General features: G+C 52.9%; 1 protein-coding gene across 1 annotated transcript in view; it reads right to left on the bottom strand.

The window, feature by feature from the left end:
- The window catches only part of Lamc3 (laminin subunit gamma 3), a 61,587-nt gene extending 59,200 nt beyond the window's left edge, over positions 1-2,387 (bottom strand). Inside the window, exon 1 of the mRNA XM_031369766.1 lies at positions 1,892-2,387. Within this exon, the coding sequence (XP_031225626.1) occupies positions 1,892-2,291 (400 nt within the window). The 5' untranslated portion in view covers positions 2,292-2,387. The remainder of the gene's footprint in view (positions 1-1,891) is intronic.
- Positions 2,388-16,158: the final 13,771 nt, after the last annotated feature.

The raw sequence follows: 16,158 nt of genomic DNA, 5'->3' as shown, positions 1-16,158 counted from the left end.
GGGGACGGTGGAAGCCAGGGCCTGTGCCTGCAAGGCACACACTCTACCAACTGAGCTACGTCCCCAGCTCTACTCTTGTCTCCACTGTATAAACAGGCCTGACTTCTCAGTAAACGGTTTTGCTATGTCTGACTCCTAAGTCCATTGTATGATATCTAGCCTATCCGGCTTTCAGACCCATCAAGCTGACCTGACCGAGTGCCCAGGATGCTGTGTGGCACTGTAATCCATCCATCCATCCATCCATCCACCCATCCATTCTTTCACGGTACAAAGTCTCCCGTGCCTCGTGCACATGAGAGTGTGTGATGCCTTTGCTCACACTCAGAGCCCAGGCAGGATCTGTGGGTTCCAGAGGCTGCTTGTTGAAGCATCTAAAGGCTGCAGGAGCATGCATCGGGCAAAGCGCATGCAGTGCATGAACAGGGCTACTCACTAAGGCAAACACAGGCCTTCCCATGCTGACCACACTCCCCTGGTGCCTGAGGCTAGAGTTCCCTCCTTGGCATCTGGATTTCATGGGCATGTGTGACAGCCTTTGTTAAGGAACACAGTGTCTCCTTCCCTGCCCCAGATTCCTCCCATGGCCTTGAGGTCTTGCCAGCCCCATTGGCCACCACCTCCCGTAGCTTCCTGCTTCCTGTCTGGGCAGACCCCACCCCATCCAAGCTCCAGACAGTCAGAGAGAATGTGTCCTCACCCCAGGGAACTGGGTTTGGGATGCAAAGGGAATGTGTCTGCCTGCACTGTTGAAGGGGTTAAATATTCTTTCTACCTCCCTTTTCTGAGGACAAGGCCATTTCCTAGTCTTTGCCAGGGCTTTGCCACCCATGGCTAGGAAGAGCCAGCAAAGTCGTGGGTGGTACAGCACATGCCAAGTTTATATTCTGACCTCCACTGCACAGGAATGTGTGGGTTGTGATTGTCATTTAGCAGCTGTGTGTCTCTGCACAAAACACTTGACCTCTCTGAGCCTCCAGCTTTTCACTGGGCCTAGGTTCATTAGAAATTATCCAAACTCTGTTCCAGATGTGCTTTGGAACTTTCAGTGGCATGCTGGGGATGTACGTAGCTCAGGGGAAGAGTGCTTAGCTAATGGGCTTCATTCTGGGGCTGCAGGCTGCTCTCAAATGAGATTCCAGTAACAAAATGTATGGATATTGTCCCTTCCTAGGATATACCAAGGCTAGAAATAGCCTCAGGTCACGTTTAGTGCCAAAATGAGTTATGAAAATACCAAATCCAAGTTATCAAAGCTTTGGAAGATTTGCACAGTATCCAGGACATAGCAAGGAGCCTAAGAAGGTCACTGGGCTCATCTGGACTTGGAGTGGGTAGAGAATAGTCCAGTTTCAGGGTGGAAGTCGGCCCTGGGCTCCCACCCCAGGGGCCTAATGCTTCCTCATCTTGCCTCGGGTTGGGTGGATCGATGCAGAGGGGCTAGGCCAAGTGCCCGGGCTGGCTATCCTGTAGCAGGAAGAAACTGGTTGTCCTGCCCAGGGTGCTACAGCATTCGCATTTGGCAGCAGCTGCCCTAACTCCCATTCCCAAAGTGCTCAGAGCCTCAGAGGTCCACAGGGCATTGAAGCTGACTAGATTACAGCTCCTGGCCTTAGATGATGGTCTAGATGACCATGGAGGTATTCCCTCCGCCTTCCCTAACAGTTCTTCTAGGGAATTGCTGCTGTACCCAGCTTCACAGCTCTGCAAAAGCTGAGGGGGGCCTTCTGCTCCCCAAACCGTTAGGGGAACCTTTTGGGCTAGCCTCCTGCTACCCAGTGCTTGCAGGTTCTGACTCCTTACCCGAGGGTGCCTCAGCCTGCCCCGGAGTGCACAGCCTTCTGCTGGGGTCTCCATGGTCTGGAAACAAGGTGACAGGGTGCACGCTTACCTAGGCGCAGGGTCAGGTTAACCGAGGTGGGGTACTGCACCCCGAAGGCCATGGATGGGCTCTGCCACCAGGTGCTGTCATCGGGGCTGTGGAAGTCTGTGAGGTAGGAGGCGTCGTGGCGTCGTCGGGGGTCAGCATCGTCGCAGCGCTGGCACTGTGGCCCAGCGCCTGGTACCCCCACGTGCGGACAGAAGTCCTCCGGGGGCCGTCCGCACGTGTGGGAGGCCTCGGCGCGTCTGCCGAACGCTGCGTTCTCGAACTCAGGCAGACAGCGCTGTGCCCGTCCGGTACCGTCGTAGCAAGAGCCCATGCCGGCGCCTGCCGCGAAGTGTGCCTCCAGCGTCACCAGCGCCATCAATGCCACGGTTGCCAGGCGGGACAGGATCCCGGACACAGCCATGGCTCACGCCCTGCTCTGCACTGCTCCGGGATCCACTCTGCCCCGCGGTCTGCGCTTGGCCCCTCTGCGCTCCACTGGCCCCCGGAGTCCTCTGCAGGCGGAACCCGACGGCATCTGAGGGCGGGACCCATGCCGGCGACACCCCACCATCCGAGCTCCGTCCCTTCGTGCTCACCCCCACCTGCTGGACGTGCCTGGGAGTGCCTGCTTGTTTTGCCTGGGCCGCGTACTGTGAACCTGGCTCTATAGTCCTCCCTGAAAAACGGTCTCGGTAGAGATAACAAATCATTCTGCGAATGAGACTCTTCTCCTGGAAGTCATGCAACTGTGAGCCTTCCTGAGCTGAAAGGCAACGTCTTCACCTGACAGAATGGCCTTTGGGACTTTCTGGGTATTTTGGGAATACCCGTCCAGTGTTCTCCTTCAAAAGTTTTGGGCTCCTTGGCTTTTCCTCCCAAAGCAGATATTGTCCCAGGAGGCTTCCTTTTACCAACAGAGGCCTCCTCTTCTCTCCACCAAGCTAACGTCCTTCCCAAGGCAGTTTCTGGCCCTTGTAGACAGTAGAACAAAATGATCCCATGTAGGGACACCTAGCTGAGCTGGACACCGTTAGATCCCCAGGGCCCAGGTTGGATAGATCCAGTAGGAGTCCACCCCTGCATGATAGTTATGATCAGGGTTAAGGGAGTGGTTCTTTTTGGGGTCAGGTACGGGTGGTCCGGAGTGCAGGGCAAATTGTGGTGGGGAGCCTTGTGCTGCCCCCCCTCTGGGACCTCCTTCTGCACACTGCTAGATATGGGATCACAGGGACACCTTGAGAAGAGGAAAAAGCCAAGTTTGGGGTGAAAATGGACTCCTGTTGCCTTTGCCTAACACTGGGATGGTCTGTGTGCACTCGTCCCCCAGGCCAAGGAGAGCAGGCGACAGTGACGTGGACGTGGAACACCGAATGGAACACTGAGGAGTCCAGTGTTCTCTGCCTCTGGCTGCAGAGCAGACTCCCGCACCCCTAATATCTCTTAATCAAGGACTCAGCTTGGGTGAGGTCCTTAGTTACTGTCTCAATTCAACCTACAAGGCTTTTATTGATTTGCTTGAGAGACTGAGTGGGGGAGGGACCCATGCTGCGCAACACAGCAGTCATTAGTCACATGATATCTGGGCCCCTTCTGTACCACCCATGGGGCTGTGGCAGAGCCCACACCTTGTCCCCACTAAGACTGCCCCCAAATCTTCTCCTCCAGCTGCCTTTGCTGCCAGGGCCCAGGGGTTGGCTTCTGCCCTTCTGGCCAAATAGTCTGGTACACATGAGTCCCAGAGAAAGGAGGTTTCTCTATGTATTTCACTTCTACAGCCTGTGTTGAGGCCCCTGTGTGCCAACCACAGCCCTATCTCTCTCTCTCTCTCTCTCTCTCTCTCTCTCTCTCTCTCTCTCTCTCTCTCACACACACACACACACACACACACACACACACACACACACACACACACCTCTGCTACAGTCAGCACCAGCAGAGGTGGCTGTACTGTAATGGCAACAGCTTTGGGAGCAGTGTTTTATATGGCAGCATCTGAGGTCCCTCCAACTTTCCACTGAGCACATATGACAGAAATTCCTAAGCATTAGGGCAATATGTGCTGCTCAACTCCCAGATCATTGAAAATAATCGCTAGAGCAAAGCCAAGCTCCTGCTCTCGAGTAGAGAGCCACTAACAAATAGCTCCATGACCCTGCAAGGCTGGCTAGGCTGGGCTCTGGCAAGCACTGCCCATTCTGTCCATTCTCTCGGTGTTTGGGCAGGATGCAAAGGTCTTATACCCCAATAAGGGGAATGCTGCTTGTCACATCATAGCTACTGACGATGGGGCTGGCCAGCCAGTCACAGCTGGCATACAGAAGTGGGAACTTGGGAGAGGGAGCCATGACCAGTTCCACGTGGTCAGAGTAGGCTTCCTAAAAGAGGTTAAGTTGGGCGGAATGATCGGGGAAACACTATCACAGAAGTGTTGTGCATTTGCCAAGGCCAGGAGGCTAGCAAGCCGGCCATCATGTTGGGGTGGAGAGCAGGGGGCCTGGTGATGTGGATGGGACCAGTCCCGTGCCATGAACTTGTTTTTGTCCTGTACAGGGACTTCAGACTGGGTACTGTCAAGGGGCAAGAGCCAAATGTGCTTCACCCTGGTATCCTCAAGACCTGAGCCCTGCAGCAGCCAAGGGATGTTTGTGGGATGCACAGAACTCCAGGCTGGTTTTGGGTCCTAGGCTGGAAGTGATGGCCTCCTTCAGAGCCTGCTGGATGACCACCAAATGGGCCAGCATTCCTGAAAGTCCATCCTGCCTTGGCTGATGATCTCAGTGGAGGTCTCAGTGGTGCCCAAGGTCCCCTGCTTTTCTTTTCCCTCAGTCTCTAAGGTGTTCAGTGTCAACCACCTGGTGGCGACATTGGCTGCAGTACAGGCCTCTCTTGCCTCCTAGGGGCAAAAAAATGTGGTGGCCCGTGGTTGCACTGCTGTGTGGAATTGACCAGCGGCCAGCCAAGAAGCCAGACCTGAGATAGGAATAGAATTCAGGGAAGGCTGCCTGCCTCAGCTCCACAAATAGTTCCCTTGATTCTCTACCAGAACTGTCCCTTGCCACCTATGCCCCGGCACATCAAGCTAAGCTATATAATCTGGTGAATTGGCAGATTCCAGGGGGCCCTCAGAGACAAGAGTGACTCCTAGGACCCCACAGCTGGAGGCGGGCAGAGTCAAGTCTCCAACCTTCTCCATGGCAGCCATCTTGCACCCACTCTCCAGGACAGACTCTCACTTCACACACACCATCAGTCTTGAGGAGTCTTTGCCCAGGCAGATGGGTGGCTACTCACATTTCAGGCTCAGTAGGGGTAGCCCTGGGTGAGGGGAAGTGCACTGGGTGGCTTCCACCCTTCCCTCCTGTGAGAGCTTGTGGCTGAGAGGGGATCCAAGGTAAAGGCTCCGTAAACTCATTGAGGAAACATAAACTGTAGTTGGAAACAAAGTGAAAAATGGCCCTTCGAGGGGAAGTGGCTTGTTTAGGACATGCCAGGGTAGTAAGAGACCAGATAAGAGGACCAACCTCGGTATGGCTGGTTCTTCTCAGAAGAGGGTTTGGGACGGGCATAGACTCCTGAGTGCCCCCAAGACATAGGGGTATATGTGCACCTCCAAAGTCTTAGGACTTTCTCCATATGAGAGACAAAATGGCAGTTTATCTGTACCAGCTGGAAAGGGATTAGTGGGATAGCTAAGGACCATGCGCAATGCTGGACCTTGAGAGGGCCGGACCACCTGTCCACCAAGGAGCCTGTGCTCCTCCAATTTCTCTGCATTCAGGATTCACTCACACATTCAACCCTCTTGGGATGAGGGGTCTACCCTGGGCCATTCTGGGGTCTACCCTGTGCTATTCTGTTAAGATAAGGCTTAGAAGGGCCGCACTGTGGCTCAGTAGCGGAGCACCTGCTGAGCATGTGCAAGGCTCAGGGTTCCAACATTGCAGGAAAATACAAGGCAAGAGGAGGGGCTGAGGAGGGCCTATCACTCTGGCCCAGTGTCTGTCTCCTGAAGCCAGGACCCCAGAAGTGTAGCCCCAAGTCCATAGAAGCTCCAGGCCACATGGTCTATCCCTCTCTAACCTGAAGCTCCGAGGCCCAATCTCTGAGCCCTGCATGACAGTTCTGCTTTGAAGAGTGAGAGCCCCCACCCCAAATGCAGGCACTCCTGCAGGGACCATGCACTGCACTGTCACATGGCCTGCTGGCTCTGAACCCCGGCTTCTCCAGGAGAGTTTCCTTTGGGATCCCTCTGAGGACAGCAACCTGGGACAGTTGTGGACAGGGCTTCCATACCTTAAAGAGCAAGGGATGGGAAGGGACAAAAAGACAAGTGAGCAAGAAAGCAAGAAAGACGAGGCTGGACTAGCAAGGGGACAGAATGAGGCAGGTGAAGCTCTGCTCTAGGCAAGGACAGCGATAGGGAGTCATGCAAGGTCCTGGAGTGACAGCATGCCTGTGCCAGCTTCCTGAGGCACAGGGTAGACTCCAGCATGGCACAGGGTAGACCCCAGCATGGCACAGAGTAGACCTCCCTGCCTCCAGAGGGTTGAATGTGCAGGGGTGGGTGGGAACCTTAGGTGTTTGTACAGTATTCAGGCCCTGTTTGGGCTCCCCTCCCAAAGCCCACCAACCAAGGGTTAAAACCTTCCAGGCAAGGAGGAGGGAGCAAAAGCCTGCGTTGCTCTGATTTGCTTAATGAACGTTAATTAAGGAGACAGAAGATAGCTGATTCTTCCAGGACAGAGATGAAAGACCCGTTAATTAAATCTAGGGAGATGATGGTGCTGCTGATCCTTCCTGACAGGGCTCAGCCTGCTGGGGCTCAGACTCAGCACCCCAGCCTAGGGTCCCGTCCTGGATGCCCAGGGAGGAGGTCAGGGCTGGGCGCTGAGGAGCTGAGGTCCCTTGGGTAGAGCCATACCTCAGTTTCCCCACTTAAACAATGAATGCTGTGCTCAGCTCCAAGCCTCTGTCTGTGCCTCCATTAAGTGGGGTACCACTTGCTCTGCATGCAGCTCCAAGAGCAGTGGGGAAGAACCGGACTTAGGGTCTGCCGTGGACTTCGATGTGGAAGGACCCATACAAGGCCCTGCCCTGCTGGGCAACAGCAAACCCAGTAGCATCCTGGGTCGGCCTTTCTGCTCTGCTCTGATGCACTCCATGGCCGCCCTGGTCAGGGCCACCACAGTGCAGGGACTGTCAGTGACTTCATTAACTTCCCTGGAAAATCAGGGTGGCAGGGAGACAGGGGCCTAGGAAGCAAGCAGACAGATTCGATGGTTATGTGTCTTCTGAGGAGCCTGAAGGAGTTCCCAGGGAGGCCGGAGGCAGGGCAATCAGGGAGGCTTCCTGAGGGAGGCAGCAGCCTAGAAGAGATGGGATGAGGAGAGTAACATGGAGAGGGAGGGGTCAGGCAGATTGGAGTGGACAGGGTCCTTCGGCTGTCACCTCTGGAAGCATCTCATTGCAGGAAGCTAACACTGTCAGACAGGCAGAGGGACAGAGTTGTCCTGGGGGCATGTCACCACTCAGCCCAGCAACTGTCTCAGCTCTTCTGTTGCACTCAGCCACCCCCCCACCCTCGCCCCCTCGAATGTGGGATGAGTCAGCTTAAGGGTCCAGAGAGATGAGGAAGGTACTCCTTCGGATGCAGAGGTCCAAGGGATGAGTGTGGTGGGAGCTTCCCATCACTTGGAGGACCTGGAGAATAACACAGTAATTTAACTAGGGGTAATGTGTCAGTTCCATTAGTGAGGTGAAGAGGAGGTGCCAGGCCTGGTCTGGAGAAGTCAAGGAAGGTTTCTTGGAGGAGGTGAAGTGTCCACTGAGGCCCAGAGAAGGTGGGAAGATTGGGGAAGAGCATCCAGGCAGAGGGAACAGCATGTAAGAGCCTCAGAGGTCAGCCAGGAACAAAGAGGATCTGTGAGAGGCTGGGAAGTATGAAGCAGAAAGTGGATAGTGTGCAAGTGCCCAGAGGAGGACAAGGGGTGTGGGGCTGAGAACTGCCTTCCTGACGGCTCAGGAAGCCAGGTGGGCTGGCAGGATGCTCCCTGGGCTGCTACCAGCAGGGAGAGAAGCTAGGTACTCACAAACCAGGAGTGGGTTGGGAGCCTGGGAAAGGGTTGTGGTCTAGGGGCAGTTTGGCCCAAGCAGGAGCAGTTTGGCCCAAGCAGGAGGTGCGGGGTGTCTGTGGCAGGAAGGGAAGTGTGTGTGTGTGTGTGTGTGTGTGTGTGTACTCATTCCTGACTGCTGCCTGGTGGGGCTGTGGACCTGATACTGAGGTGCAGGTTAGTAGCAAGGAACAAGGCCCAGAGAAGACAGAGCAGAGACCATTTGTGAGAAGTGTCTAGAAGCCACTCTGTGTCCTTGGGCAAGATTGTCTCCCTCTTTGGGCCCCAGAATTCCTAGCTGTATGATGGAGGAGCCTCTGAGGCTGTGTTAGGAGCAGCTTTGGGGGTCCAGGCTGCAACCCAGCTCATTCCCACTGGAGCTGCCTCTGTTGCCCAGGGGCCCTTCTTGGGGCTGGCACTCTTCTAAAAAAGGCTCTGGGTCTGACACATTCTAGGGAGGGTATACATGAAGTGCTCAGTTAATCACATGGGATAAAGAACAAGTGAATGGATGAGCCTATTCAAGAACAGAAAGCAGGCCACACGATGGGAGAAAGAAAGAAGCCGGCAAAGTGGCTCCCACCACCCACGATGGGGTTTTCCCCAGAGACCCTGGCCCTTGAAAGGGGAAGTGAAGGCCAAGGGCAGGGAGGGAGCTGGCAAGCCCTTGACGGAAGTGATATAGAGCCGTCTCTGCTTTCACGTGGCTTTATTTTGAAAACGTGAACTTTACAAATGTCAGTGGAAAGGCGACCTCCGGTCTGGGACTGCGCTGGGAACCACTTAGCATTTGCATGGCTTTGCTAATGGGTCTCCTCTGGGTGGTGGGAAATTTATGTCCCTCCTGCTGGGGTCCCTGCTGAAGGCTAGGGCCAGGGGACATACAAAATAAAACAGAGTGGCTGCCAGATCTGAGTCCCCCCACCCCTGAAGGCAGCAAGCAGAGATGGGGAGCAATGGAAGCACGAAGGCTGGTGTTGAAACTGGAGGTCCCTCCTCCTGCCTGTTGTGGTCACAGGATTCCCTCCTCAGGATAGTCCTGTTAGGAAGGACATTAGCTCCATGTTACAGGAGTGGAAAACAGGCTCCCAGAAGCCAAGCGACTCACCTAGTCAGAGAGCTAAGCTCTCCCGTGACTCACCTTCCCCTAGTGCAGAGGCTCTCAGCCTTTCTGATGTTGCCATTCTTTGATACAGTTCCTCCTGTTGTGCTGACCCCCAACCATAAAGTTACTTCATTGCTACTTCATGACTGTACTTTTGCTACTGTTATGAATTATAATATAAATATCAGATGTACCGGGATATCTGATATGCCACCCCTATGAAAGGGTTCTTTGACCTCAAGGGGGTCGGGAACTGATGGTTCTAGGATCACTTAGCGCTGACTCCAGCATCCTTGGATCTGTGTCTGGGAAGCTCCTGCTGGGCCTTGGGGCATGGTAAGCACATAGCACCCAAAGCCATCCTTGCCTTCATGGTGGAGTCTCAGCTGAAGTTGCCACATTCCTCACCTTCCCGGGTTGCTTCCTGGTTCGTGTTTGCAGCCTGCTTTTCTCAGGTGACTTGTCTTAAAGAAGAGTTAAGGAGTGTAGGACTCCCCAGTGGGCCTGAGGGCAGGGACAGCATTGGGGGCACATGGTTTGTGGGATGTGTTTGTGTGAATGTCATGTGTCTGTACATGTAGGCTCGATGCCTTTGACAGTGGTAGGTATGGTGTGTGCAAATGAATTTGGAAGCATATACGCAGGTGTTATGTGGGTCTATAAACACATGGTACATATGTTTGCTGTGTGTTTATGTGTGCTGTGGAAGGATATAGGATAGTGAATGCATGCACACAGTATGTGACATGGGTCTGTGTGCCCATGTGTGTACATGCGGTTTGGCATGTAGCTGTGTGTGCTTGTGATGTGTCTGTGTGCGTTGGTGTACATGACACACCTGTGTTATATATGTGTATATGATGCACCAAAGCCACCCCAGGTTCCTGCTTTGTCCTATCACAGTCTGGGGCCCTGTCAACAGTAGGGATAGGCCTGGAGGCCAGCTACTGGGCATTCTGTCACCACCAAAAGAGGGCCATTGAGGGCAGGACACTGCTGGTTCCCATAGCCATTAGTGCTTTGCACTGTAAGTGCCTGTGTCTGTACCTCATGTGTCTGGGTTCTTTCTTCTTGTCTCCAAAGAGACTCCAAGGGGTGGCACCTCTTCTCAGAGGACTGCGTTGTGGGTGACTCAGCCTGGGTCCTAGGGCTGAGTGCCCTGCAGAGGGAGGCAGGTTAGTCCTGCCAGGAGCAAAGCCTCCCATCAGGCCGCCTGGCATACATACAGGAGAGCCTGACAGGTGACAAATGTCACAGGCCTGAGGTGCTCTCTGCCCACTCGAGAGTCAGGACACCCTCTCCTTAGCCTCGAATGGAGGTAGGAAGAGGGACATCACAGCCCAGTGGCAGGCAGAGGACAGGCAGGGCAGGCTGCCAACTGAGGCCCCTAAATAACCGACTGACCGGCCCTTCTGCAGCTCATCCCAGCCGGGGGACAGGCTCCGGCTTCATAATGTGTGATCGATGGGCCTAATATGGGATTGGAGACGCCGGGCTGGCAGCCCCGGCCTGGCCTGCCGGCTGCCATTCGCCCATATATTTATTTATTTATGGGTTCTCCTCGATGGCAAAAGTCCAAAAACAATAAAAGAAATTGAATTGCATATCAGATAGGACATCAGAGGGAGATACGGCCATAAATCGCACCGTATTTATTCCATAAATATCAGCGCCTCGCAAGTAGCCAGCGCCCGTTACCAAGTTATAATCAGAATCTGGTCCCCCTTGACACTCACTGCCAGCCCCTCCCCATAGGACAAACAGGATGGATCCCCAAAATGCATAACCATTTGCTCAGGCCACCTGCCCCCACTGAGGCAGGCATCTGCTCATCCCAGCTGCCTCACCCCGGCTGCCCCACCCAAAGAGACACTTGTGCTAACTTGAGAGGACAGGAAGTAGCTGTTGTCACAGGCTGACACAGAACGTGGTGCGGTTGTAGGGAATGTCCCCAGAGCTTCGGTCCCCTTGTGGCTCATTCACCACAAACTGAGAGCTGAAGTACTACTTTCTCTCTCTGTGCCACTCTCAGTGTAGGGCCTGGATAGCCCTCATTGCCGTAATGATACGCCATAACAGAGGCAATACTCTTAGAAAGAAAAAAGGTTTAGGGCTGGAGGGATGGCTCAGCAGTTAAGAGCACTGACTGCTCTTCCAGAGGTCCTGAGTTCAATTCCCAGCAACCACATGGTGGCTCACAACCATCTGTAATGGAACCTGTTGCCCTCTTCTGGGGTGTGTCTAAGGACAGCTACAGTGTACTCACATAATAAATAAATAGATAAACAGATAAATAAATAAATAAATAAATAAATAAATAAATAAATAAATAAATGTTTGCTTTGACTCCCAGCTTTGCCAGCTCTAGTCCCTCATTGGCTGGCCTTGTTGCTTTGGGCCTGTGATAAGCAGAGCACCTTGACAGAGGTGGGCGAAGCAGAACCTGTCCATGTGGCTCGGAACTTTGATAGGCAGAAGAATCAATTCTTTTAAATTGTTGTGTAGTATTCCACTGTTGGAAAGTACATTCATTCGCCTACTGTCCTGGGTGGACACTGGGCCATTTCTAATCTGAGGCTATCAGGAAGAAAGCCACCATGAGCTCCCTTAAGTGAGACCTTTTCTGAATACCATTGGTCATTGACGCCAGGTTCTTTAAAGTGGCTGTGACATTTCATCCCTGTGCCTCCCCCCCGCTGCCCTGCAACAACACGTGAGAATTCTGGGTGTCCCTCTGGGTTTCAGCAGTAGACAATACCTGTCTTCTATTTTCGCCTTTTGCTGGCTGTGCACAGCGATATCCATGATTGTGATTAGCAATTTTACCACCAATACTCTGGGGTCTGTTTAGCCTGCTCACTCTGCCCCCATGGCTGTCCCCTGCACTCTGCCCTGCCCCATAAGCCAGAGCAACCTCGCTATCCCCTCACCCCATTGGAGGAGGACTGGACCCTGGCCTCCCTGGCCCTCTTCTCCCCTTATCCACCTGCTGGCTCTCTCCTTTCCTCTTCCCACCTGACTCTGGCCTGCCCTTCCTCCCTACCCACCTTTCCTGTTTCTTCTCTGTGATACCAGCTTGCTGGTAGCTACAGAGATACCCATTTCCAGGGACGCTCTCCTGCTACAACAGGCTGCTTCCCGCAGACCCAGTCACAGGGCCTGCCAGTTGCCAGAGGCTCAATCAACAATCGAGATAAATCTGACAGGCAACTGATACAGGCTGCCTTAGTTCTGAACGAAGGGGAAATTCACAGAATGTGAAATCAAGCGTTTGTTCCTCTAGTGAGAAAGCTGTGGGCGTCTCGCTTACACGCAGCTGTGCCACCGTTGTAAGACATTTCTCTGTGGCAGCCATTTTGGCTGACTCTATCACTTTTCATGTGATTTTAATTCTCTCTTCTTTTTTAATACCTCAGGAGACTGACCCCAGAACCTCACACATGCTAGGCAAACCTTCTGCTACTGAGCTACATCCACTCCCCACCCCACCCCATTTTTCTTTTTGAGACATGGTCTCATTCTCTAGCTCAGGTTGGCCTGGAACTTCCCATTTAGCCCAGGCTGGCTTTATTATTTTTAAAAAATGATTTATTTATATCTTAATGTGCATTGGTGCTTTGCCTTCATATATGTCTGTGTGACGGCGTTGGGTTCTCTGGAACTAGAATTAGACAGGTATGAGCTGCCGTGGAGGTGCTGGGTCCCCTGGATGAGCTGCCAGTGATCTTAACCACTGAGCTGTCTCTGCAGCCCCTGACTGGCTTTAAATTCATGGAGATCATGCTGCTGCTGGCTCCTCAGTGTTGGGATTAAAGGCATCATCTCTAGGCATAAATCTCTCTGAGTTTCTCTTCCCTTCCAACCCTCGGCAGGTTAAGTCTGAAAGTCTTCCCCACAGTGTAACAGGGCAGTCAGAATGCCCCACAGGGGCTAGGGGATTCCTTAGTTCCTGGAAGTGCCTGCCACAAAAGCATCAAAGCCTGAGCCTGATTCCTAAAGCACACAGAAAAAGAAAAGTCCAGGATCCAGCCCTGGGGAAACGGAGACAGGAGGATGACTGGGGCTACTGACCAGTTAGCTCATCCTAATCAGGAGCTCCAGGCCAAAGAAACCCTCTGTGTCTAAAATTTAAAAAAAAAAAAAATTTTTTTTTAAAAAGATTTATTTAGTATATTATAAGTACACTGTAGCTGTCTTCAGACCCTCCAGAAGAGGGCATCAGATCTCATTACAGATGGTTGTGAGTCACCATGTGGTTGCTGGGATTTGAACTCAGGACCTTTGGAAGAGCAGTCAGTGCTCTTACCCACTGAGCCATCTCGACAGCCCTAAAATTATTTCATTAACATTTATTCATTCATTCATGTATATGGCTGTGCAAGTGACACCATCCACATCTGGAGGTCAGAGGATGGCTTGTGGAAGTTTTCTCTCCTCCTACAACATAGGACCCAGGGAGCAATGGCAGTACTTCAGGGTTGGCTGTAAGCACCTCTCTCTGCTGAGCCCTCTTCTTTCCCTCTCCCGTGTCTCAAGAAAGCAGGGCTGGGGCCTGGGGAGATGACTCACCAGCAAAGACACTGGCTGCTCTTCTAAAGGATCCAGGTTCGATTCCCAGCACCCACATGGCAGCTTACAACTGCCTGGAGCCCCGATTTCAGGTGATCCAGTGTCCTTTTCTGGCCTCTGCAGGTACCAGGCACACACACACACACACACACACACACACACACACACACACATACACACACACACGGGGGTGGGGCAGGAGTAAATGTTTAAAAAGAAAAAAAGAAAAGAAAGAATCTGAAGAAAGAAACCTGAAGAAGATCTCTGGCTTCCACGTGTGCACACATGCACAAACATGTGTGCCTGAACCTACCTACCCACCCACCTGCACCCCATACACAAAAGTGAAATGAGATAGTCATGGGGACAAGGTTGGCTGACCAGGCTTCCTACTCAAGCCGGGTGCCCCATTGCCTCTCCTGCCCCCATCCTAAGAAGGAGACAGTGAAGGGCAGTGGCTGATTCTCTGCTCACTGGTGACTCTGCCTCAGACAGAGTTGGGACAATCCAGGGTGACCTGGCTCTGTCATCCCACACTTCCAGCCCATCTCCCTTCCACCCACAGGAAACTTTCCTTCCCTCTGGCTCCTAGCTGGGGGAGGGGAAGAAGACCCAATTTATTTGGCAACAAATAAAGAGCTGCCCGATTAAGAGTGGGGGGAGAGTTTAAAGGAGGAAAGATACGTCGGCTAATGCCATCTCCCGCGTCTTTATATTCTGAAGCGGATCGTTCTGGACGCGGGCAGAAGGCCTGATTTAATATCCTCATGGAAAATACTGCACCTGATCCAATTACCACGGGAATTTTGATACAGTCAGCAGTCAAGATGAAAGATTCAGAGACGCACACCGCAGGAGTAAACACACAGACCGAATTACCCACGCTCCTCCGGGACGACTTAGGAGGCTCGGGTCGTGGTGAGGGCACCTCGGGCCAGACCAGGGGGGCTCCGTGGGGGCTGGATGCATAGCCCCTGCCCGGCATCCTTGAGGCCATCCATGCCTTCATCTTCCACGCAGCTACCACTCGGAAAGTCCTGAGACGAGGCACCGTTATGATGTGGTTTAGCTTGGTCCTCTCACCCTTCACCACTCCTAATTGGTACTCCATCTGCCCATTCATGCCAAGACTGAACAGGTTTCACTTTCACCCTGGTTGTCTGTGTACCTTGTGGTGTCCTGCTGTCCTCCAGGAAACCAGTGTGTCTCCGCTACTCAAATCCTTCAGTTGCCTCCACTTCTGAGAATATTCACCTTCCAGGAGTTAACCACTGGGTCCCAAGACCAGTCTGCATTCTTTAATGACCTTTTTCTAGGGCTGCGATTTGAACTTGTGGGTCGAGACCTCTTGGGGGCCATGGGGGAAGGTGTCCAGACAACCCTTCCACAAGGGGTCGCCTAAGACCATCGGGAAACACAAATATTTACATTGAGGTTTATAATAGTAACAAAATTACAGTTCTGAAGTAATGGAGAAAATAATTTTACAGTTAGGGGTCACCACAACATGTGGGAGTGTGTACTGGGGTCACAGCATTAGGAAGGCTGAGAACCACTGTTCTAGGGCCTCCTGCTTCTGCCTGTTTATGGTTGTGGCTCCACCCATGTCCACCTTGGCGGGATACACACATCCATGAGCCTAGGTTACAGAGTAACAGACTCCAGTTTTTACCCTTAGATGTTCCCACCCTCTCCTGGCCACACCCCCCAGCCTTTAGACCAGACCAGACTCCCTAAGGCTTGACTCTGCCCTTTGCCACATAATATCATCTATTGATGCCCCACGAGGTCTGTGTCTCCTGCAGGGCTTGGACCACAGAGAAGTCTGCAGGACCAGAAGCAGCTTGTGCCTGGATGGCCCTGCAGACTCGGCGAGATCCCTGTCTGCCTGAGCCTCAGTTGACTCATCTGTAGAATGGAGCAATCAGGTCCAGTTGGCAGAGGTGAGAGTGCATGTATGGAGAGACCAGAGCATGGTGGAATACATAGGGTACTTAGCAGACCAGCTGCCCAGCCAGATTAGTGCCTCGTGGTTCTACAGGGCTCAGACTCCTCAGCTGTGACAGGGTCTGGAAGAACTGGTGTCTTCCAGGCTCAACATAGCCATGCCTGTAGCAAACACCAGCCACCATTGCCACTCCTCCACCTTCCACCCCCATCCCCATCCCTCACTCTCCCAACCCCTCACTGCCACTCCCTATCCCCATCCTCCCCACCCCCACTCCCACACAACATTTAGTGTCTTGGTTGCTTCCTGAACTCTGGGTTCTAGGACCCTCCCTACTCCCCACTGTGGTAGAGTGAGCTACGCCTGCATAAAGCCTTCATCAGAGGCCCCACCCTTCACCCCACACTTCTGTTTCAGAACATCCAGCCTAAAGCTCTGAGGGCTTCTATCTTGGAAATGAACCACCAGATATGGTGTAAACAGGAAGGATACAATTTTTGTTTTGCTTTGGATTTTTGGAGTGTTGTTTTGCTTTGTTTTTTGTTTGTTTTTGTTT

Source organism: Mastomys coucha, unplaced genomic scaffold, assembly GCF_008632895.1.
Source record: "Mastomys coucha isolate ucsf_1 unplaced genomic scaffold, UCSF_Mcou_1 pScaffold15, whole genome shotgun sequence".
NCBI classification, from domain to species: Eukaryota; Metazoa; Chordata; class Mammalia; order Rodentia; family Muridae; genus Mastomys; species Mastomys coucha.
The sequence above is the reverse complement of the archived record's forward strand: the minus strand, read 5'-3'. Positions and strand labels throughout refer to the sequence as shown.